This window comes from Diaphorina citri, unplaced genomic scaffold (genome assembly GCF_000475195.1).
Source record: "Diaphorina citri unplaced genomic scaffold, Diaci psyllid genome assembly version 1.1 scaffold84, whole genome shotgun sequence".
Classification (NCBI taxonomy): domain Eukaryota; kingdom Metazoa; phylum Arthropoda; class Insecta; order Hemiptera; family Psyllidae; genus Diaphorina; species Diaphorina citri.
Window position 1 is genome coordinate 330692 of NW_007377521.1, and position 24156 is coordinate 354847.

General features: G+C 38.0%; 2 protein-coding genes and 1 long non-coding RNA gene across 5 annotated transcripts; 1 reads left to right on the plus strand and 2 right to left on the minus strand.

The window, feature by feature from the left end:
* Positions 1-2351: 2351 nt before the first annotated feature.
* On the plus strand, positions 2352-6505 carry LOC103523697 (dihydrolipoyllysine-residue acetyltransferase component 1 of pyruvate dehydrogenase complex, mitochondrial-like). Its single transcript, XM_017449338.2, has 5 exons — positions 2352-2532; positions 3037-3215; positions 5093-5246; positions 5715-5896; positions 6317-6505. The coding sequence occupies exons 1-5, from the start codon at positions 2409-2411 to the stop codon at positions 6503-6505; spliced, it is 828 nt and encodes a 275-aa protein (XP_017304827.1). The 5' UTR covers positions 2352-2408.
* A 1204-nt stretch (positions 6506-7709) lies between these two features.
* On the minus strand, positions 7710-23119 carry LOC103523541 (40S ribosomal protein S9). 3 transcript variants are annotated; one of them, XM_017449371.2, is made up of 5 exons: positions 22995-23119; positions 22226-22465; positions 21597-21715; positions 20718-20785; positions 7710-8040 (listed from the first exon to the last, which is right to left on the minus strand). In XM_017449371.2, the coding sequence occupies exons 2-5, from the start codon at positions 22446-22448 to the stop codon at positions 7863-7865; spliced, it is 588 nt and encodes a 195-aa protein (XP_017304860.1). In that variant the 5' UTR covers positions 22449-22465; positions 22995-23119; the 3' UTR covers positions 7710-7862. The 3 variants fall into 3 exon arrangements, with proteins under 3 accessions (XP_017304860.1, XP_026688921.1, XP_008486802.1); XM_026833120.1 differs by lacking the exons at positions 21597-21715; positions 22995-23119 and adding exons at positions 21136-21254; positions 22818-22922 and having other exon boundaries at positions 22226-22464; XM_008488580.3 differs by lacking the exon at positions 22995-23119 and adding an exon at positions 22818-22922 and having other exon boundaries at positions 22226-22464.
* LOC113473568 lies at positions 17572-18174 on the minus strand. The gene is made up of 2 exons (XR_003395508.1): positions 18094-18174; positions 17572-18000 (listed from the first exon to the last, which is right to left on the minus strand). It is a non-coding gene; the product is annotated as an uncharacterized LOC113473568 (long non-coding RNA).
* Positions 23120-24156: the final 1037 nt, after the last annotated feature.

The following is a 24156-nucleotide window of genomic DNA, read 5'->3' on the forward strand; positions in this document are numbered from 1 at the left end:
GGCTCAGGGTAGGTAGATCTCATCATTTCCAACAAGGTTCTGTGGGTCATTTTCCTAACGGCTTCGTTTCCGAGAAATGTCCAAGAAACCATCTTTTAAAAAAATGTAAACCTTGTGTCAGTTTTTTTAGGTTACCTATAGTATAACTTTTTCATTATATTCGATGAAATGTTTTTGTTAAAACCACGAGCCAAAGCACAAAATTTTGATCCAAATGGACCTGATCTCCGATTTCCAAAGTTCAGGTTTGATGTGTTTTTTCAAGCTCGAAAAAGATTTACCTACCTTGTTTTGTCCGATTTTTACGTTACGAAACACGCGATTTTTGTCCGAAGAAATTTTGGAGCACAGGTCTCCATCTTTCAGGAAAACTTGTGCTCTCGCTCTCCATCTATTCAAGGATCAGAATGAGACCTTATTTGCCTTTTTAACTCACGTCCTTCCCGGAGAAATAACCACTTGACTAGGTACCTGTAAAACACACTTGATGCTAGAAAACTACTGACCGTGTGTGGGTACCTTTTGCAATGGTCTAGAAGACGCGAAGGCTGTGAGAATGAAATTCAATTTTTCCGCTGGAAAAAGATTTATTTCAACCAATCAGAGGAAAACTTTGATCCTTGAGTAATTTACCCTTCTCTAGGTCCCAATGTTAAGCTATTCCCTTGAACAAATAATCACTACCCTATCCAGTGCAAAGTTAGTATGGAAATGAAGGATATTGTTACCACTGCTTTTGTTTGTTATAATTTGTTTAATTTATCTTAGCTCTAAGTATTATGTTCACTTTACTGCATGGAAAAGTTCCATTTTAATTTGAAACCATTCCAGCCTTGTTTAACTGTACATAAAATAAATGTTATTGTTTGTTAAATTAATGGACGTAAATTTTACAATAGATCTAATATAATATAAATGCGTTTACAAAAAATATTTAGGTATTTGGTTTATTTGTCTGTAGAGGAAATGTCAAAAAAGAAATCCCTGTTCACACTATATGGTAAAGAAAGACAAGGAAACAAGTGTGCAGTTTATACATATGCAAGGGTGTCTGTCTAGGTCCCATGATCATCGAAATTTACGAGACAAGAATAGACCAGTCACTTCCCGGGGGGGGGGGGGGAAAATCCGCCCCGGGCGGGAATCTAACTCGCGGCCTAGCGCTTACAAGGCAGACGCGCTATCAAGAAAGCTACTAGGCTAGCAATAACACCTTTAACTATTATTTTGCTTCCTCAGATATCAAGGGTAACCCCGTGACTCGAATGACTGCACAACTCTCCTATGACGCTCGCGCCATCAGTGAAACTGCAGCTGCCGAATTCCTGCAGGTTCTGAAACTTTACCTGGAAAATCCAGCGGCCTTGGTGATTTCATCCCCAGGAACCCAAGTCCAAACTCGGGCCTATGCTAACTGAAGAATATACCTGCCCTCCAAACCCCCTTGAAACAGTAATCTCTCTCCCACCTTTGTTGAAATGCATCCCGTTCCGACCTCTTTTTTGTGACTTTGAATGGCTGCTTGTATGTTGGAAAAATAGTGTTGAAGCATGGATTCCTTGATATACACAATGACTTTCGTGTCTCGAACTCCCAAACCCCCTTGAAACAGTAATCTCTCTCCCACCTTTGTTGAAATGCATCCCGTTCCGACCTCTTTTTTATGTGACTTTGAATGGCTGCTTGTATGTTGGAAAAATAGTGTTGAAGCATGGATTCCTTGATATACACAATGACTTTCGTGTCTCGAACGAAACAGCTCCTAGAAGCTAGAAATTTTCATTGGTTTTTGAAATTTCATAGGAGAGTTCCCTACCTACCTATGGTTTATTCAGGGAGAAAATTTGATTCTTACCTTCCGTAGTAAATAGGACATTGTGATTTTGAATACCTGCAGTTCGTGATTGAAAAAATGAAAGCAACCTGAGGATTAATGAAAAATAATCGTATTGGGAAAATGAAAAACACCGAAAAAAAAAAAAAATTAAAATGTCATGATGATGATGAACAGGTTTTTGTATAGCGGTCACATGTAACTGCACAATATCCACTTCAGCTGGGGCTTGATGAACATAGAGTCTTGATGAAATTAAAATGTCAGGGAAAAGGGGAAATGGGGAATGAGGAAATTTTAAATTTTTCCGCCGACCCATCTTCTACCGAAGACAAGCTCAGTGTTGTCAGATGTATTTGTACGGTAATCGAGGTCTGGTACGGTAATAAGCTTCACTTTTCAGATATCCACCCATATGTAGACTCCACGGTTGGCGAGCCCCAAGATGTTTTGGCGAGCCCAGTATATTTTTATAGGTGTGAAGTTATAAACTTTTTCTTTTTACAATTTACAAGAAAAAGTAAACAAAAATCCTTATCTACGAAATTTTGAAAAAGTAATCCGAAGATTAGCCATGTCGTTCTTGGTGAGGTCGAGATTAACAAAATTAGCTTCCAAATTCATAAATCCGACCTATAATAATGCATTTTTGAACAAGAGTAAGATAATATGTCTACATACCACCAACATTTTAGATGGTAAGTGTTAAATCTGGATAATTTTCGACATCTCCTCTGTGACCCCTTGTAGGTCAAGTCCTGTCCTGTCCTTATAAATATGAAGAAAATGGGAAAATCACTCTGTTTCTTTTTCTGTATAAGTGGGTCTTACTCATGAATTGATTTATGACCTCTCTGTACAGCCTCAGTAGGAAATACAGGTCCTTAAATTTCACCCACAGTTGTATTTTTTATTTTGAAAGGCATATTTTTACAACTCATGCAAGGTTATCTGCTGCTACATGAGAAACAGCAACTTGTTGTGATAACCTGATAATGATCTTTCAGACTCATCTACAGGTGGTAATCATACCCATATTTAACGTGGAACAATCCTCCAAAGAATGTGATGAAATAAAAAATCAGATTTATTGGTTAAATTTGGATTTCTTGTAGGATTGACTGAACTCAATGACAAGCGTCAGAGCCCAACTACATCAAAGCCCAATTTATCCTCTTTCCTTTACCAATTTTTAATTTTAGCTCAACAAGAGATCAAAATGCCCTCATTGTCACCGACTATGACAGAGGGAACTATTGTGAAATGGCTCAAGAAAGAAGGAGATGCAGTAGCACCAGGAGATGTGTTGTGTGAAATTCAAACGGATAAAGCTGTCATGTCCTTTGAAACTGAGGAAGAAGGAATCCTGGCTAAAATATTGGTAAGTAAGTATATGTGGAGATAGAAAAAAATGGGGTAAATGGAATGGGGTGTTGTAAGTAATATTAAAGTCAGAACACAAAAACATAGTTGTACCTACATGGTAATTCATACAAAGTAGAAATATACTGCCGTGCTAAGCGAAAATGCCATAGGACCTATGTAAAAAAAATTGATTTTTGGTTTTTGGTGCCAAATGGTTCCTATGATCCTATATTTTTTCTATATCCTAAACCCCTTAAAAACCACTAAAATGTTTTGCCGCATGTCAAAAACAAATGTTTGCAGTATAGATTGAAATCTTTAAACTCAATTTCCCCAAAGTAGGGTTTTTTGACATACAGTGTTTTCACTTAGTACAGCAGTACAGGTTACAATCTTTTGTTTATTAATCTGTTAAGGTAGGTCCCTACATGAAGTTGTAGTATTAAAATAGTGAGGTGCATAAATAAACCCCCTGTATTCTTGTAAATCGAGTACAATGTTTAATGTTTTACATAACACAATAAAAACTGAATTGAATTGATTTTCAAAAATTTCCGCAGGTTGTGTCGCACCCAAGTATTGACATTTCAGTGGCGGTCGCCACAGACAACGGCCTGATTACGCCCATTGTGAAGAACGCGGATAGTAAACCCATAGATGCGATCAGTGCCGAAGTCAAGGAGTTGGCAAACAAAGCAAGACAGAACAAATTGCAACTGCACGAATTCCAAGGAGGTTCCTTCACGTGAGTACCAAAAAATTTTAAGCGACTTGGATTCAAACCGCGATTTTTTGGCTGGGGGACTTTAAACAGGGAGCATACCAGCCTGAAATTTCCTTTGCTAAAGAATTAGCAAAGTGCAAAGGGCATTCAATTGTAATTTTTTTTTGCCAAAACCAAATGTCAGCCCAAAATCACCCTAGGGCTGACGAAAAATGCCGACCCCGTCTAAACACGGGAAAAGGCGAAGAAAAAGAAGAATGAGGTTGAAAAATAAAAATAACAATAAAATTTCATGCTCGGGTCTGGACTTGAACCCTTGTGATGCCAATTACCACGCGAGCGTCTTAAACTATTCAATGTACCTTTACAACTAACTGTAATTAAACTCACATTAAGGGGTAAACGTTTCGATGTGAGACATACTTAACTTTTTTTTAACTAGGTATTGTTTCTTGTAACTTTCAGAATCTCAAACCTGGGCATGTTTGGTATATCTGAGTTCAGCGCTATTATAAATCCTCCCCAATGTGCAATCTTGGCCGTAGGCGGTGGACAACCTTATGTTGGTAAGCTAATTCGTTTGCAGAAAAACTCTGTTCTGCCCTTTAGCGTACCTCGCACGGGCATTAATAAATTTGGCATTTGGTTTTTAAATAAATATGTTTCGTTTCCGCCGCGCTGGATCCATAATATGCTCGAAATTGTACTCATGGCGTATAATTAAATTAGGTACCTTTCCAACAAAGAAAACATCATGACTACCTGAAATTGCATGTCCGTTTTTTTTTTTTTTTAAGGGTTTGGTTCTTGCCGGGGGCAGATTTTACCTTTCTCAGACGAGGTTTGTTCTCGGAAATGCTGGCTTTCTCCTATCCTGTCTTCCATCTTCGCTTTCAGGACGATAATACCTTGGCAGTGACAGTTCCCTCTATCAAACCTCTTCACACAAAAAGATAAAAACACCTTTGATATAGGGAACTGTAACTGCTAAGGCCTTGTCCCGAAATCAAAGAAAGGATAGGAGAAAGCCAGCCGTTCCGAGGACGAACATTATCTGTTCAGGATAAAATCCGCCCCGGGCGGGACTTTTGATCATCATAAACTATCTAAGCTCCCTGCAAAATTTGAGCGACCTGTGGCTAAAGATTTACTTGTACTTTTTCTGTCAGGTTCCAGAGAACACCAAAGATGTTAAAGTGGGCACCCTCATAGCACTCATGGTAGGAGAAGGAGAAGACTGGAAGGATGTGGCAATTCCTGGAGCTGCTGCCCCTTCAGCCGCTCCTAGTGCTGGTGTGGTTACTCCTCCATCTGGCGGTAGTGGTAAGAACTTTATTGATATATTTTTTTATTAGTTTCTGTGGCATTTTCTTGGTTAAATCCTAGATGAGACTGCTGCTTCCTTTCAAGCATGGAGAATGGAAGTATCCTGAAATGATTAAGGAAAGCGGTAGCGCCTCGCCAAGTCAATTCGAATTAGTATACATAAGTAGTGCACTATATGGTCATGTTGAAAGCTACTCATAGGGAAAAGAGTTGAGAAAATGTAAGTGAGGGGGAGAAAAGGGCGAGGAAGACTGAGAAAAAGGTGTAAAGATTCTGTGAACCAAAACTTGAAGGAGATGAATTTATCAGGATATAAGGTACCCATTGGTATTGGTAAAGGTAGGGCCATCGGCTTTAATAAACGCCCTTGGTCACTGCGACCTGGTTAGATCTTTTGTGACATAAGGTACCCATGAAACAGGCTACTGATATTTGCCTCTAACTTCTCTACTTTGTCTCTTACAGTCCAAGGCCAGGAAATCAAAATGCCCTCTCTATCCCCCACCATGACAGAAGGTACCATTGTCAAGTGGCACAAGAAAGAGGGAGACACGGTCGCTCCCGGAGATGTACTGTGTGATATTCAGACAGATAAAGCTGTCATGTCCTTCGAAACTGAAGAAGAAGGAATTCTGGCGAAAATATTGGTAAGTTAAATATCGTGTTGAATACCTACAGTAAAGACGTAGGTAATCGCCAGCGCCTTGTTAGCTTGGAGTCTTAGAGGGTAGCGCAACTGATTTGTAAGCGCTAGGTCCCGGGTTCGCTTCCCGCCCTGAGCGGATTTTATCCTATTCAGATAAGGTTCATTCTCGGAAGGGCTGGCTTTCTCCTATCCTGTCCTCTCACCGATTTCAGAACGATAAAAAACCTCCTCAAAAATATAATTACATCGAAATGGGGGGCTTTTCTCACGAAATTCCTGTGAGCGGAGTCCAGTGTGTAGTACTCAAAAATAGAATAGAATATACCTTGTTCATCCTTTTGGGATAGGACTGAAAAGTCCCTAAATAATAATAATACCTAAAAGTCTGGTGACTGAAATCCCGATATGTCTTTCCTTCCAGGTACCTGCCGACTCTCTTGTGACCGTCGGGAAACTGATTGCCCTGATGGTATCTGAGGGTGAAGACTGGAAGGATGTGGCCATACCAGGCTCGGCTCCTAGTCCTGCAGCCCCTGCCCCTGCTACGCCCAAACCTGCCCCTGCCCCCTCTGTGTCCGCGCCTGCCCATCATCCCCCTAAACCTCAGTAAGTTCCTATGACCTTGATTTAAGGCCAGCCATTCACTATCAGATAGACCTGATCAGGTGTCAGGTATAGCTCTTAGAGCCAGGTCTACTTAATAGTGTGTGTGCTCATCAGGTGTCAGGTGAACTGATCAGGTCTACCTGAATGGTTGGCGTAGGAGAGTAGAATTAGTTAAGGAATGGTTTAAAATATTTAAATACACATTGTAGGGAGGACACTGCGATACGAGGATTTTGTATAGCAAGGACATGTAGTGTCACAGCATAGAGCAACTGTTTTGTTTAGTAAATCCCGGTTCAAAGAAGTAGGTATTAGATTTATTTCATAATAGATGCATAGTCCTTAGCTAATAGTCCTTAAGCTACAGTACTGAATCAATAATTGTATTATCTATAAATAATTGGCACCTACATACTTACATTACTTACAGTAGGTATATTAGTAGGTAGGTACTAAGATATTTCCTAATGGAATACAATATTTACTGCACAGAATAGGTTCTAAACTTATATTGGTGTTCAATGGAATGCCCAATTCATGAGTTTAAGAGTCCCACTGAATGATTAATAGTAGTAAATATTGTTTAAAAAATCCTTGAGTAATTTACCCTTCTCTAGGTCCCAATGTTAAGCTATTCCCTTGAACAAAGAATCACTACCCTATCCAGTGCAAAGTTTTATTGATTGATTAACAAATCAACGGGTAAAACCCATGTAAGTTAGTATGGAAATGAAGGATATTGTTAGATTGTTACCACTGCTTTTGTTTGTTATAATTTAATTTATCTTAGCTCTAAGTATTATGTTCACTTTACTGCATGGAAAAGTTCTATTTTAATTTGAAACCATTCCAGCCTTGTTTAACTGTACATAAAATAAATGTTATTGTTTGTTAAATTAATGGACGTAAATTTTACAATAGATCTAATATAAATGCGTTTTCAAAAAATATATAGGTATTTGGTTTATTTGTCTGTAGAGTGTCTGTAGAGGAATGTGAGACGAGACAAGGTCCTGTCTCATCCCATAGGCGTAAATCAATTGTTACGTTCAGCTACTTCAAGTAAGGTGAGCCCAACAGTGCAATAGTCCTAAACTAAAATGGACACGGCACATAAGGGATTAGGAAAAGACTGCCTTAACATAATAATAAGGTAAGCCCAAGGATCAACAGGTTAGCTAAGTACAAAAAAAAGACAACAAAAAGAGTAGGTATGTATTAACAAAACAGTAGAACTTTATTGGGATGTCAAAATTACAAATACAAGTTCCACAAGTAACAGTGACAAGATAATTTCAAGACACAGCTTCCACTTCACTCTCAAGAGGAAACATTCAGGTGCAGAGAGTATCGCACACTTCTTACTCCTCGTCTTCCTCAGCTGGAGCTGCGGCAGAAGAAGCAGCCTTGCGCAGGTTCTTCCTCTTAACACGTCCAGCGCCACCGCCGCCAAACGGTGAGTTGAGAGAGAAGTCAATGTGTTTCTGACTGTCCAGTCGTACGACGAAACTGGGGATGTTCACCACTTGCTTGCGAACTCTGAGAACACAAATTGGGAGGTAAACACATGAGACTTGGTAGGGTAGTTCATGAGATAAATGTACAAAGAAAAAGACACTAACTTCGTATAGGAAAATTACATTACTTGTAAAAATAAATTGTTCTACACAAGAGAGCACTAACAATATTAATTTAATACTCATCTAAAGCTAAGTAAGTAATCCTAAAAGACTAAGGGAGGTAAACACATGAGACTTGGTAGGGTAAAAAAAAAAGGAATTTTAATTGTGTTAAGCATATTTAAATGCTTGTCACAAACATCGTTCCCCGATTATTTCACCTAGATAAATTTCATGACATGACTTGGACTCGAACCACCAACCTCCAGATCCAAAGTCCAACGCGTTAACAACTGCACCACTGAGGTTGGTTTTTTTGGTAGGGTAGTTCATGAGATCAATATCGTTGGCGTCAAAAGAGCATGGAAATATTTTTTTCATGTGTCATCAGTGATCATGTACAAAGAAAAAGACACTAACTTCGTATAGGAAAATCACATTACATGTAAAAATAAATTGTTCTACACAAGAGAGCACTAACAATATTAATTTAATACTCATCTAAAGCTAAGTAAGTAATCCTAAAAGACTAGATTGAAACTGAATTCTTGAAAATAAAATTGATCAGAAAAGATTAAGCCAATTTGTGAACATCACTCAAAAATCAGACTTGAGTTTTTGCATCATGTCAATTTTTATTTCATCAAGAGCAGAAAATAACAAGGGGAAGAAATGAACACACTTTCTTGGGTACAAGCAACAGTACTTATTTGTACTGCTTGAATAGGACCAAGTCTACAATAGCAATAGGTATAGTTGTAGCCAAACAAACTCGAATGGGACTTAAAAAAAAAATAAAAAGTCTTGAAATAGACCTGGGGAAAATATTGTATTAACTTTTTAGTGTACTAAATATCAGGAAATGTTTATTGAATTTAGTATGTGGAAAAGTTAACTTTTTCTGTAGACTATCAGATAGACCTGATCAGGTGTCAGGTATAGCTTTTAGAGCCAGGTCTACTTAATAGTGTGTGTGCTCATCAGGTGTCAGGTGAACTGATCAGGTCTACCTGAATGGCTGGCGTAAGAAAGTAGAATTAGTTAAGGAATGGTTTAAAATATTTAAATACACATTGTAGGGAGGACACTGCGATACGAGGATTTTGTATAGCAGGGACATAGTGAGGTACTTGTAAAAATAAAATAGAATAGGTACATAACGATTTTGAGTTGGAAAAACTTTAAAAACGTTTGCCTCACCTAATTATACACAAAAAGTCCACACTGAGGCTTAGGCGTAGGATTAACTGCCTAAAAAGATGGTTTAAGCTCTAGCGAATCTTTCCTCACCCAATCAATTATCAATGATAAAAAGTTCTACCTATACTCAAGTCTTAGTTGGATGAGGCAGTTGACTTTTGTAATTGAAGCTACTTCAATTATCAATGATAAAAAGTTCTACCTATACTCAAGTCTTAGTTGGATGAGGCAGTTGACTTTTGTAATTGAAGCTACTATGGTTTGAGTCCCACAACAAATTCAAATTGATCCCAAGGGCAAGGTAAACTTAGACCCCTGACAAATGAAGTGTTCCTGAAGGCATATGATGCGTTTCTATCTACTTGATCCAGAAAAAAACTTGAAACTTGTAAACTTGAGTAAAAAACTCGAAAAAACTCAAGTACAGGGAATTAAATATAACTTTTTTATCCTGCTGAGATATAAATCAGAAATCCCTTTTTCCATACTCTAACGTTCTACATAATTTATCCAATTTTTATGTTTGAGCTACTTTGCCCGAAATTTAAAGTCCTGATCAAAGAGAACTCTTTTTGAGCTTTTTCAAAGATTTAACCCTGGCCCACGGATACTTTTGATCATCATAAACTATCTAAGCTCCCTGCAAAATTTGAGCGACCTGTGGCTAAAGATTTACTTGTACTTTTTCTGTCAGGTTCCAGAGAACACCAAAGATGTTAAAGTGGGCACCCTCATAGCACTCATGGTAGGAGAAGGAGAAGACTGGAAGGATGTGGCAATTCCTGGAGCTGCTGCCCCTTCAGCCGCTCCTAGTGCTGGTGTGGTTACTCCTCCATCTGGCGGTAGTGGTAAGAACTTTATTGATATATTTTTTTATTAGTTTCTGTGGCATTTTCTTGGTTAAATCCTAGATGAGACTGCTGCTTCCTTTCAAGCATGGAGAATGGAAGTATCCTGAAATGATTAAGGAAAGCGGTAGCGCCTCGCCAAGTCAATTCGAATTAGTATACATAAGTAGTGCACTATATGGTCATGTTGAAAGCTACTCATAGGGAAAAGAGTTGAGAAAATGTAAGTGAGGGGGAGAAAAGGGCGAGGAAGACTGAGAAAAAGGTGTAAAGATTCTGTGAACCAAAACTTGAAGGAGATGAATTTATCAGGATATAAGGTACCCATTGGTATTGGTAAAGGTAGGGCCATCGGCTTTAATAAACGCCCTTGGTCACTGCGACCTGGTTAGATCTTTTGTGACATAAGGTACCCATGAAACAGGCTACTGATATTTGCCTCTAACTTCTCTACTTTGTCTCTTACAGTCCAAGGCCAGGAAATCAAAATGCCCTCTCTATCCCCCACCATGACAGAAGGTACCATTGTCAAGTGGCACAAGAAAGAGGGAGACACGGTCGCTCCCGGAGATGTACTGTGTGATATTCAGACAGATAAAGCTGTCATGTCCTTCGAAACTGAAGAAGAAGGAATTCTGGCGAAAATATTGGTAAGTTAAATATCGTGTTGAATACCTACAGTAAAGACGTAGGTAATCGCCAGCGCCTTGTTAGCTTGGAGTCTTAGAGGGTAGCGCAACTGATTTGTAAGCGCTAGGTCCCGGGTTCGCTTCCCGCCCTGAGCGGATTTTATCCTATTCAGATAAGGTTCATTCTCGGAAGGGCTGGCTTTCTCCTATCCTGTCCTCTCACCGATTTCAGAACGATAAAAAACCTCCTCAAAAATATAATTACATCGAAATGGGGGGCTTTTCTCACGAAATTCCTGTGAGCGGAGTCCAGTGTGTAGTACTCAAAAATAGAATAGAATATACCTTGTTCATCCTTTTGGGATAGGACTGAAAAGTCCCTAAATAATAATAATACCTAAAAGTCTGGTGACTGAAATCCCGATATGTCTTTCCTTCCAGGTACCTGCCGACTCTCTTGTGACCGTCGGGAAACTGATTGCCCTGATGGTATCTGAGGGTGAAGACTGGAAGGATGTGGCCATACCAGGCTCGGCTCCTAGTCCTGCAGCCCCTGCCCCTGCTACGCCCAAACCTGCCCCTGCCCCCTCTGTGTCCGCGCCTGCCCATCATCCCCCTAAACCTCAGTAAGTTCCTATGACCTTGATTTAAGGCCAGCCATTGACTATCAGATAGACCTGATCAGGTGTCAGGTATAGCTTTTAGAGCCAGGTCTACTTAATAGTGTGTGTGCTCATCAGGTGTCAGGTGAACTGATCAGGTCTACCTGAATGGCTGGCGTAAGAAAGTAGAATTAGTTAAGGAATGGTTTAAAATATTTAAATACACATTGTAGGGAGGACACTGCGATACGAGGATTTTGTATAGCAGGGACATAGTGAGGTACTTGTAAAAATAAAATAGAATAGGTACATAACGATTTTGAGTTGGAAAAACTTTAAAAACGTTTGCCTCACCTAATTATACACAAAAAGTCCACACTGAGGCTTAGGCGTAGGATTAACTGCCTAAAAAGATGGTTTAAGCTCTAGCGAATCTTTCCTCACCCAATGTTTTCTCTGTTTCAGTGAGTATGGTCCTGCAGTGCACAGACTTTTGGAACAGTATCAACTGTCATCCAAAGACATAACCGCTACAGGACGCAACAGCAAACTTCTCAAGTCCGATGTTCTCAAGTTTATTGAGGACAAAAAACTGCAACCCCTTCCGCCTCTACCTGGTGAGTGTGTATAAGATAAAGGGTAGGACATAGTGAGGTACTTATAGAAATAAAATAGAATAGGTACATAAAGATTTTGAGTTGGAAAAACTTTGAAAACGTTTGCCTCACCTAATTTTACACAAAAAGTCCACACTGAGGCTTAGGCGTAGGATTAACTGCCTAAAAAGATGGTTTAAGCTCTAGCGAATCTTTCCTCACCCAATGTTTTCTCTGTTTCAGTGAGTATGGTCCTGCAGTGCACAGACTTTTGGAACAGTATCAACTGTCATCCAAAGACATAACCGCTACAGGACGCAACAGCAAACTTCTCAAGTCCGATGTTCTCAAGTTTATTGAGGACAAAAAACTGCAACCCCTTCCGCCTCTACCTGGTGAGTGTGTATAAGATAAAGGGTGTTCCAATAAGTGTTAATAAAAGTCTTACTTTCCTGTCGGAAACTGAGAAGATTTCCCGCAGTTTCTCCTCTTCTGAAGCTCATTTCCCTCTTTTAAAGGCAAATATGGGAATTGTGATTTCCCCTCTTTTAAAGACAAATATGGGAATTGTGGTTTCCCCTCTTGTAAAGACAAAAATGGGAATTGTTTCCAAAAGTAAACCGTTGTATTTTTTTTTTTTTTTTTTTTTTTAAAATTAAAGAAGGACCTTGTTCAGCCTTGTATGAAATATATAAGACCTTGTTCAGCCTGCGGGAGTAAAGGGACTTTTCAGTCCTATCCCTGCAGGATAAACAAGGTACACATATGTATTCTATTCTATTATTTGTCCCGCAGTTCCTCTCCCAGTGGCACCAAAAGCTACCAGCACCGCTGCCCCTGTAGGAGCTGCAGCCCCTGCACCTGCTCCTAGTAAACCACTATCTGGCTATACTGACATTGAGGTGTCTTCCATGCGACGAACCATTGCCAAGCGACTCACAGAGTCCAAGGTGAGAGTGAGATAGGGTTTATACAGGGTGTACCAGAAAAACACTGACAACGGCTCAGGGTAGGTAGATCTCATCATTTCCAACAAGGTTCTGTGGGTCATTTTCCTAACGGCTTCGTTTCCGAGAAATGTCCAAGAAACCATCTTTTAAAAAAATGTAAACCTTGTGTCAGTTTTTTTAGGTTACCTATAGTATAACTTTTTCATTATATTCGATGAAATGTTTTTGTTAAAACCACGAGCCAAAGCACAAAATTTTGATCCAAATGGACCTGATCTCCGATTTCCAAAGTTCAGGTTTGATGTGTTTTTTCAAGCTCGAAAAAGATTTACCTACCTTGTTTTGTCCGATTTTTACGTTACGAAACACGCGATTTTTGTCCGAAGAAATTTTGGAGCACAGGTCTCCATCTTTCAGGAAAACTTGTGCTCTCGCTCTCCATCTATTCAAGGATCAGAATGAGACCTTATTTGCCTTTTTAACTCACGTCCTTCCCGGAGAAATAACCAAATCAATTGACGGCCACCTAAGGTTGTAGGTACTTATCAGCATTGGTACACACTTACACAGGGTTAGTAGGTTAGTACATTTCAGCTAAATCAATTAGCGCCCCAAATTGGGTAAACTTTAGCTAAACTTGACACATCAACTGTCGGCCCTACCAGAGGCGTAGGCATATATTCAAAGATAACTATCAGCGATCATCGTTCATCCAGACTACCCCCGTCTTCCTGTATCATTATTGCTTGCACTCCCGTGAAGGTTATTATAGGCTATTTTCCGGTTCGTTTTTGTTAACTACGCCGAGCAAGACCACTAAATGGAGTGGTTCTCAAACTTTTTTTGGCCGCGGAGCACCAAGCATCTGCTGTAAACTCTACGGAGCACCCCCCCCCCCCAAACCTTCAGGTTCGTTCATCTGTTGATATTTTCAGTGCCTGGGCAAATTATCAACATGCCCTCCCTATCCCCCACCATGACAGAAGGTACTATTGTCAAATGGCTCAAGAAAGAAGGAGATGCAGTTGTACCAGGAGATGTGCTGTGTGAAATTCAAACGGATAAAGCTGTCATGTCCTTTGAGACTGAGGAAGAAGGAATCCTAGCAAAAATATTGGTAAGTAAATATGTGACTGACCTTTTTTTTTCGATTATCAATGATAAAAAGTTCAACCTATACTCAAGTCTTAGTTGGATGAGGCAGTTGACTTTTGTAATTGAAGCTACTATGGTTTGAGTCCCACAACAAATTCAAATTGATCCCAAGGGCAAGGTAAACTTGGACCCCTGACAAATGGAGTGTTCCTGAAGGCATATGATGCGTTTCTATCTACTTGATCCAGAAAAAAACTTGTAAACTTGAGTAAAAAACTTGAAAAAACTTAAGTACAGGAAATAAAATATAACTTTTTTATCCTGCTGGGATATAACTCAGAAATCCCTTTTTTCCATACTCTAACGTTCTACATGATTTATCCAATTTTTATGTTTGAGCTACTTTTTGCCCGAAATTTAAAGTCCTGATCAAAGAGAACTCTTTTTGAGCTTTTTCAAAGATTTAACCCTGGCCCACGGATACTTTTGATCACCCGTCTAAACACGGGAAAAGGCGAAGAAAAAGAATGAGGTTGAAAAATAATAATAAATTTCATGCTCGGGTCTGGACTTGAACCCTTGCGATCCCAATTACCACGCGAGCGTCTTAAACTACTCAATGTACCTCTACAACTAACTGTAATTAAACTCACATTAAGGGGTAAACGTTTCGATGTGCGAAACACTTCATCAGAAGACATGGAGACATACTTAACTTTTTAACTAGGCAGGTATTATTGTTTCTTGTGACTTTCAGAATCTCAAACCTGGGCATGTTTGGTATATTTGAGTTCAGCGCTATTATAAATCCTCCCCAATGTGCGATCTTGGCCGTAGGCGGTGGACAACCTTATGTTGGTAAGCTAATGATTCCTTCGTTTGCAGAAAAACTGTTCTGCCCTTTAGCGTACCTCGCACGGGCATTAATAAATTTGGCATTTGGTTTTTAAATATGTTTCGTTTCCGCCGCGCTGGATCCATAATATGCTCGAAATTGTACTCATGGCGTAAAATTAGGTACCTTTCCAATAAAGAAAACATCATGACTACCTACCTGAAATTGCATGTCCGTTTTTTTTAAGGGTTTGGTTCTCGCCGGGGGCAGATTTTACCTTTCTCAGATGAGGTTTGTTCTCGGAAATGCTGGCTTTCTCCTATCCTGTCTTCCATCTTCGCTTTCGGGACGATAATACCTTGGCAGTGACAGTTCCCTCTATCAAACCTCTTCACACAAAAAAGATTAAAACACCTTTGATATAGGGAACTGTAACTGCTAAGGCCTTGTCGTCCCGAAATCAAAGAAAGGATAGGAGAAAGCCAGCCGTTCCGAGGACGAACATTATCTGTTCAGGATAAAATCCGCCCCGGGCGGGAAAAAGCACTACATATTGTACTGATTGTCTTTCACAGACAACGTTGAGGGGAAGTTGCTCATAATGATAAGATTTCATTCACAAAATCGGTCAGTCGGGAAAAGAAGACCAAATATTTATCATAAAATTTAATCATGGCAACCCCTTTACACAAGAGATAATTATGTTAGCATCAAATATAAAAAAAGTAAATTATTGGGGGGAAATTTTATAATATTATACCTAAAGAAGTCCATTAAAAGAAGGTAACCACAAAGAGTGGGGTCAGGAAAATAGCTGAAGGTTATCCTTGAATACCAGAAAGAGGGTTAGAAGAAGATAAGTAAAGAGGAAACACAGGGCATCAAAAATTACCTTCCAATTTCCCAAACTATTCCTAGGGCTATTGAAAAACGTTGGGTATGATTTATTTGAACAAATCATACTCAAGTGGCTTTTCAGAACTCAATAGGAACACTGTACATTGGGCATAACTACAGCCAGTTTCAAGGCACCCCTAGACTTGTTTTGTAACAGAGATGTTGCCACTGTGTTACCAAAAGGAGACACAGTAGCAAGTGACCTCAGAGAACATTGGTATCTTCCAACCAACCATAATGACAGAGATGTTGACACTGTGTTACCACAGGATCAAGTGACCTCAAAGATCATGCTCTGGCCATGAGAAAATCACATTCGTTGGTCTTGGGGTTCATCCACCACACCTGAAGAAATGTATAAAGACTGAGTTTGTAACTTGACTTGATTTTTACTACCAACTTTATCTTGATCAAAATTGTAGTTAATAATAATGGTACTTATGCAGAAGTCATGTCTGTGGAAAAGAAAAGCTCCTTTTTGTATTTAACCTAACCCTATAATAACACTAATCACTGCTCTAATTGTAATAACACAATAAAAACTGAATTGCATTGATTTTTTAAAATTTCCGCAGGTTGTGTCGCACCCAAGTATTGACATTTCAGTGGCGGTCGCCACAGACAACGGCCTGATTACGCCCATTGTGAAGTTTAATAAACAAAGTTTTAGGTTCAATAAAATAAGATGGCATTGCACATGGTCTCCTAATTTCCAAAAACAATTAAATTTTAGATGATAATAAAAATGCATCAGATATTTTAATAGCAGCAAATAAAATCACTGGAATTCATATGAGGTGTCGGAAATAAGTTTGCTGAGTTGAAATCATCATTTGCATCTTCATTTCCCTTTTTATATTGGGTATATAACATACGAGATTTCATAGCGTATATTAACTGAAATAGAAACTGAATACTTAGAAATAAAATTGATCAGAAAAGATTAAGCCAATTTGTGAACATCACTTAAAAATCAGACTTGAGTTTTTGCATCATGTCAATTTTTATTTCATCAAGAGCAGAAAATAACAAGGGGTAATGAACACACTTCCTTGGGTACAAGCAAGAGTACTTATTTGTACTGCTTGAATAGGACCAAGTCTACAATAGCAATAGGTATAGTTGTACTTGTAGCCAAACAAACTCGAATGGGAAAAAATAAAGTCTTGAAATAGACCTGGGAAAATATTGTATTAACTTTTTAGTGTACTAAATATCAGGAAATGTTTATTGAATTTAGTATGTGGAAAAGTTAACTTTTTCTGTACCTCAGAGCACTCGAACAATTTGCACAAGATGGGATGTGAACTGTAATTTCCTGCATATAACCTGAGGGGTCAAGACTAGCCCATTTGTTTTTTACTTTCTATTTTTCTAGTGAAACCTCATTATCTGAAATCCATCCATATAAAATATAAAGTACTATGGATCTACAAACACAAAGTATGATGTGCTGAATAATTAATTTATCATTTCGATAAAGAGGATCAATTTTGATAAAGAGGATCTACTCAGACAGCAACTTAGTTGCACATTGTCAGGCACACAAGTTTGACATTTTGGTAGGTTCTGTCATTGCTGACGCCAAAATGTTGGATCAAACTTATCCGACATGTTAGGGTTTCGACTCAAACAATTTGCACAAGATGGGATGTGAACTGAAATTTCCTGCATATAACCTGAGGGGTCAAGACTAGCCCATTTGTTTTTTACTTTCTATTTTTCTAGTGAAACCTCATTATCTGAAATCCATCCATATAAAATATAAAGTACTATGGATCTACAAACACAAAGTATGATGTGCATTGAATAATTAATTTATCATTTCAATTTTGATAAAGAGGATCTACTCAGACAGCAACTTAGTTGCACATTATCAGGCACACAAGTTTGACATTTTGGTAGGTTCTGTCATTGCTGACGCCAAAATGTTGGATCAAACTTATCCGACATGTTAGGGTTTCATCATAGCAGACCATCAGGGATTTATTGGGTGGAGAGGATATTAAAATGAAAGCTAGCTTTAGCACAAGGATAGACTTGAAAAAAGGTCCTTAATTAAAACAATGTACATCATGATGTATCTCACCCATGAATCAAAAAGATCACGTTTGTTTCATCAGTCTGGGATTAACGGTGAGACTTGCTGTTGCCTTGCAAGATTAAAGATAGAATGGACAAAAAATGCCATCTACTTCTGCCCAGTATGCAAAGGCATATGTATGTACCTTAGACTGGCCCTTATTTTCGAAGTATTAAAAAGTAATGATTATCACTCGATTTATGGTTCCTTTTGGTCTAAAAAAAAATGTACCATGTACCTACTGGTTACACAAAACCACACTCCTAATAAAGTCTACAAGATGTTTTTAACAAGACCATCAGTTAAAGTATGTACCAACGACTGGTTACACAAAACCACACTCCTAATAAAGTCTACAAGATGTTTTTAACAAGACCATCAGTTAAAGTATGTACCAACGTATCTTACCTACCCATAAAAATGAAATGGTTCATACTGTTTCTTAAAAGAAACCCCTTTCTTAAAAGAAACCCCTAAAGTAATCTGGCTGATTTTATTGCATCAGAGATGATATCAGCATGAGGTCAAATCACTGGGCACTCATTTGAGGTGTCGGAAATATAAATCAATGCTTCTCATCATCATTTGCAAAGTAAGTTGCTTGTGGAGGCAAAAAATCAAATGGTTACACAAAACCACACTCCTAATAAAGTCTACAAGATGTTTTTAACAAGACCATCAGTTAAAGTATGTACCAATGTATCTTACCTACCCATAAAAATGAAATGGTTCATACTGTTTCTTAAAAGAAACCCCTAAAGTAATCTGGCTGATTTTATTGCATCAGAGATGATATCAGCATGAGGTCAAATCACCGGGCACTCATTTGAGGTGTCGGAAATATAAATCAATGCTTCTCATCATCATTTGCAAAGTAAGTTGCTTGTGGACTTGTGGAGGCAAAAAATCAAAACACAGGTAGGCTTAATAAACAAAGTTTTAGGTTCAATAAAATAAGATGGCATTGCACATGGTCTCCTACTTTCCAAAAACAATTAAATTTTAGATGATAATAAAAATGCATCAGATATTTTAATAGCAGCAATTAAAATCACTGGAATTCATATGAGGTGTCGGAAATAAGTTTGCTGAGTTGAAATCATCATTTGCATCTTCATTTCCCTTTTTATATTGATAAAAAAATAAATAAATAAATAATAATAATAATAAAAATACTTGCCAAGAGAAAGAAATTTCATATTACAGCCATTAAACTCTAAAAGATCTGGGAAATGTATTAACTTTTTAGTGTACTAAATATCAGCCATTGTGTATTGAATTTAGTATGTGGAAAAGTTAACGTTTTCTGTACCTCAGAGGACTCAAACAATTCACACAAGATAGGATGTAAACTGAAATTTCCTGCATTTAACCTGAGGGGTCAAGACTAGCCTACTTGTTACTACTGAGAGAGCCTCACTATCTAAAATCCATCCATACAAAGCACTACATATTGTACTGATTGTCTTTCACAGACAATGTTGAGGGGAAGGTGCTCATAATGATAAGATTTCATTCACAATACCGGTCAGTCGGGAAAAGAAGACCAAAAATTTATCATAAATTTAATCATGGCAACCCCTATCATTAAACAAAAGATATGTTAGCATCAAATAAAAATAAAATTATTGGGGGAAATTTCATATTATACCTAAAGAAGTCCATTAAAAAGTAGGTAACCACAAAGAGTGGGGTCAGGAAAATAGCTGAAGGTTATCCTTGAAAAGCAGAAAGAGGGTGAGAGGAAGATAAGTAAAGACAAAACACAGGGCATCAAAATTTACCTTCCAATTTCCCAAACTATTCCTAGGGCTATTGAAAAACGTTGGGTATGATTTATTTGAACAAATCATACTCAAGTGGCTTTTCAGAACTCAATAAAAACACTGTACATTGGGCATAACTACAGCCAGTTTCAAGGCACCCCTAGACTTGTTCTGAAACAGAGATGTTGCCACTGTGTTACCAAAAGGAGACACAGTAGCAAGTGACCTCAGAGAACATTGGTATCTTCCAACCAACCATAATGACAGAGATGTTGACACTGTGTTACCACAGGATCAAGTGACCTCAAAGATCATGCTCTGGCCATGAGAAAATCACATTCGTTGGTCTTGGGGTTCATCCACCACACCTGAAGAAACGTATAAAGACTGAGTTTGTAACTTGACTTAATTTTTACTACCAACTTTATCTTGATCAAAATTGTAGTTAAAAATAATGGTAATTATGCAGAAGCCACATCAGTGGAAAAGAAAAGCTCCTCTTTGTATTTAACCTAACCCTATAATAACACTAATCACTGCTCTACTTGTGAAAACTCCTTCTTGTGTTTAACCTAACCCTATAATAACCCGGGTCACTGCTTGTTGTGCCAGTTCCTTTGGTAGCAATATTCATGGACATGACTTCTGCACAAGTACCAAAATAATAAGAATAAAAAACAATAACTGAAATAAACAATGTAATGATTAATGTATCTCACTCATGAATCAAAAAGATCACATTTGGTTGATCAGTCTGGGATTAACAGTGAGACATGCTGTTGCCTTGCAAGATTGAAGATAGAATGGATGATAAATGCCATCTACTTCTGCCCAGTATGCAAAGGCATATGTACAAACTGGTTACACAAAATCACATTCCATTTTTTTCTTCTTCTTTTCTTTAGAATAGAACAGTTTAGAATCAAATTTTTGGCATCAAGAAAACGTACTGATGTAGAAAGTAATCAAAGCAAACAATGGAAATAATTTTGAAGTTATAATTTATCTATTCTCCATCGCAACTCTGAGCATTAACATTAGAAATTTTCAGTATCTACAGAAAAATAGACTCAAATTAGTTCAGAAAGCAGCTTACCTGATATGTCTTTGTCTGATGAGAACTCTAGCATGATGGATGGACTTGGCCAACCCAAGCTTGAATACCTGAAAGAACCACATGCATAGGTTAGTTTCTTACAAACAGACAGATCTGAATTGAGGCTAAGAAACCATGACCCATGGGATAAAAACTGTTTTTCTATCAGCAAACTACAAATGAAGAATATGGGAGAACCACAGCAGAATACTGTACTTGAATAGACTGTACATGCACTTTCAGAACAAACTTGTTTTCAGGCTTCCTCACATTTGTGTCAGTCAAGAGGTGTCGAATTAGTTTATTTCATCATTCAAGTGCATGACAATACAAACAAAGCAGAAGAGTTGTTTGACATATGAGTTGATTTAATTTGCCTCACATTTGAAATTAATGCCAGGTAGACAAAGCAACTTACCTGAGTCTGCAGACGTCTTTCCAAGAAATCTTCAATTTTCAGACCCAAGACATAATCAAGCTTCATTCTGCTTTCATCAAGCACTCCAATTCTGACCAGTCTTCTGAGAAGTGCATTACCTGAAGATAATATGAACAATTCTTATAAACAGACAGATCTGAATTGAGGCTAAGAAACCATGACCCATGGGATAAAAACTGTTTTTCTATCGGCAAACTACAAATGAAGAATATGGGAGAACCACAGCAGAATACTGTACTTGAATAGACTGTACATGCACTTTCAGAACAAACTTGTTTTCAGGCTTCCTCACATTTGTGTCAGTCAAGAGGTGTCGAATTAGTTTATTTCATCATTCAAGTGCATGACAATACAAGCAAAGCAGAAGAGTTGTTTGACATATGAGTTGATTCAATTTGCCTCACATTTGAAATTAATGCCAGGTAGGCAAAGCAACTTACCTGAGTCTGCAGACGTCTTTCCAAGAAATCTTCAATTTTCAGACCCAAAACATAATCAAGCTTCATTCTGCTTTCATCAAGCACTCCAATTCTGACCAGTCTTCTGAGAAGTGCATTACCTGAAGATAATATGAACACAATGGTATTATATTAGAGGGGGAAAACAGCTAAATCTGAAGCTATTTAAAAAATTTCAAAACATTTAGAGCTGTTACCTGTGGCTTTTCAGAGAGGGCAAGGTGTCCGCATGGTATGGTTCAGCATAGCGTATAAATGTGTTAACTCATCATGAAAACCACAGGTAAGAAGAGTGTTACAGGCTTCCACATAAGAAAATGCTCAAAGCCTCTAGATAGAAGACAATGAACCAAGGTATATTTTACTTTCAGAAATGGAAAACTGAGCACTACACCTTCAGGGTGTGTTTATGAACAGGGCTGAGATGAGCTCGGACGACGTGAGATAGCTGTCCCGGCAGCAATTTTTAAAATTCATTTTATATTTATGATTGGGAATGTGCCATCTTGGCTTTCCCATGATTTAGTAGGTACAGGCACTTCCATGTCACATGGTTGAACAACTATTAACCTATCAATTTCCCTTGACAAGGAAAACATGTCTCAACTTACCTTCAAACAATCTACGTTGTTCTTTCTCATCCAGTGTCAAGAGTTCTCTGGCAGCCTTACGGATTTTGGCCAGAGCGTATTTGACTCTCCATACTTCTCTCTTGTTTCTCAGACCATACTCTCCGATAATTTTCAACTCCTGGTCAAGACGTGCCTTTTCATAGGGACGTCTGGGCGTCACATAGGTTTTACTATGTACCGAGGGAACACGGTTGTTTACCATTGTGAATTAATTTTACCTACCAAGAAGAAAACAGCAATATATCAAGAAATAATACATGCTTCTGAATGGATACAAAGCCTGAGACTTCAACAGAAAATATGAGATGGTTTCTACCACAAGAGCTTCTAAGATTGAAAGGATAAACGTGGATAAAAAAAGGCAAGTCGGGCCTAAATGCGGTAGCTGTGGGTAAGATGTAAGATCATTTCAAAACGTTAACTAAGACTTTACAAACCGCAAAACAATATTGAACTGATTGAACAGTAGACAGTAGGTTTCCAGTTTAATATGCTTTTAGTATACTAATAGAGAAAGATAGATGAAAGAAATAACAAAAGGCAATTGAAATTTAAGTTTAAGAAAACTTACCAACTGCAACGAAGAGCGTGGATTTCCACAGCCACGAGGAACGTGCTTTCTCCACGAACACAACTTGTGAAATGAAAGAAAAATATTTTTTTTTGTTTTGGGTTCATCGAATTCCAACGTTGCCAAGTGTACCCGCATAGCTCTGAATTATCGTACACTTTTAATTACCGTACAGACGACTGCAACGAAGAGCGTGGATTTCCACAGCCACGAGGAACGACCCTTCTCCACGAACACAACTTGTGAAATGAAAGAAAAATATTTTTGTTTTGGGTTCATCGAATTCCAACGTTGCCAAGTGTACCCGCATAGCTCTGAATTATCGTACACTTTTAATTACCGTACAGACTCCAAAAATATTACCGTACGAAGTGTTAACACCACACGACTTTCCATGACATTCAATAAAAGTCACCTTTTTACTTTACATAAACCTAAAGAAAGGTCATTTTTTTCTTTTCTTTAACGTTACCTATATCAAGAGTACCGAGAGGCGTGAGAACTTCAAGAGTTTGAAGCGCAGCTGCCACCCGGCCTATTTTATCTACCTCGTACCTAAAGAAAGGTACAAAAAAAAAACATCTCTGACACAGGGCAGTATCGAACTCGTAACTTTTCAACTGTAAGTCATATAGTGCTCAAAGTTGTGCTTACCTACTAAATGGGTGTATGGACCTGAAAATGTAAATACCTATCTTGTACAATACCTAACACGTTTCCTTCAAATATAATTCATGGGTAGGTAGATAAAAAAAAAATCTCAGTATAATTTATTATGAAAACATATTTTTGTACTTAAAATTTTAAGTAACCTTAAGGTTTAGAATACATTTATATATTTTTGGCAGGCATAATATATTTCATTTTTACATAAACATATGAATGGGTAGACGAAGGTACAAACCGTGGTAGGTGAGGTACATAATTACCTATACAGGTTTTATAATTATGTAGGTAAATAATGCTTCTTTCTTGATAATTAAATATTTTTTTGATCATCACAAAAGATACGTAATTAACGTACGTTTTATGGGAACCAATCTCTCGATAATAATAAAAAAAAATCTCTCTCCCTCTTCCCTTACGTACACATTTTAATGACACAAACTTATGTAAATTTAATATACCCAGCACCCTTATTTAGATTTAGAATAAATGTACAAATGGACGAAAATAGCACCTTTAATGGCAAGATAGCACCTTTAATGACGAAAATAGCACCTTTAATGGCAAGTTAATGGCAAAATAGCACCCTTAAGATAGCACCGTTTTTTAGAAGCGTTTCCCTAGATAAATTTTCGGTTATGTTAACTATTCCAGACCTGTCTGTACTTGTCTG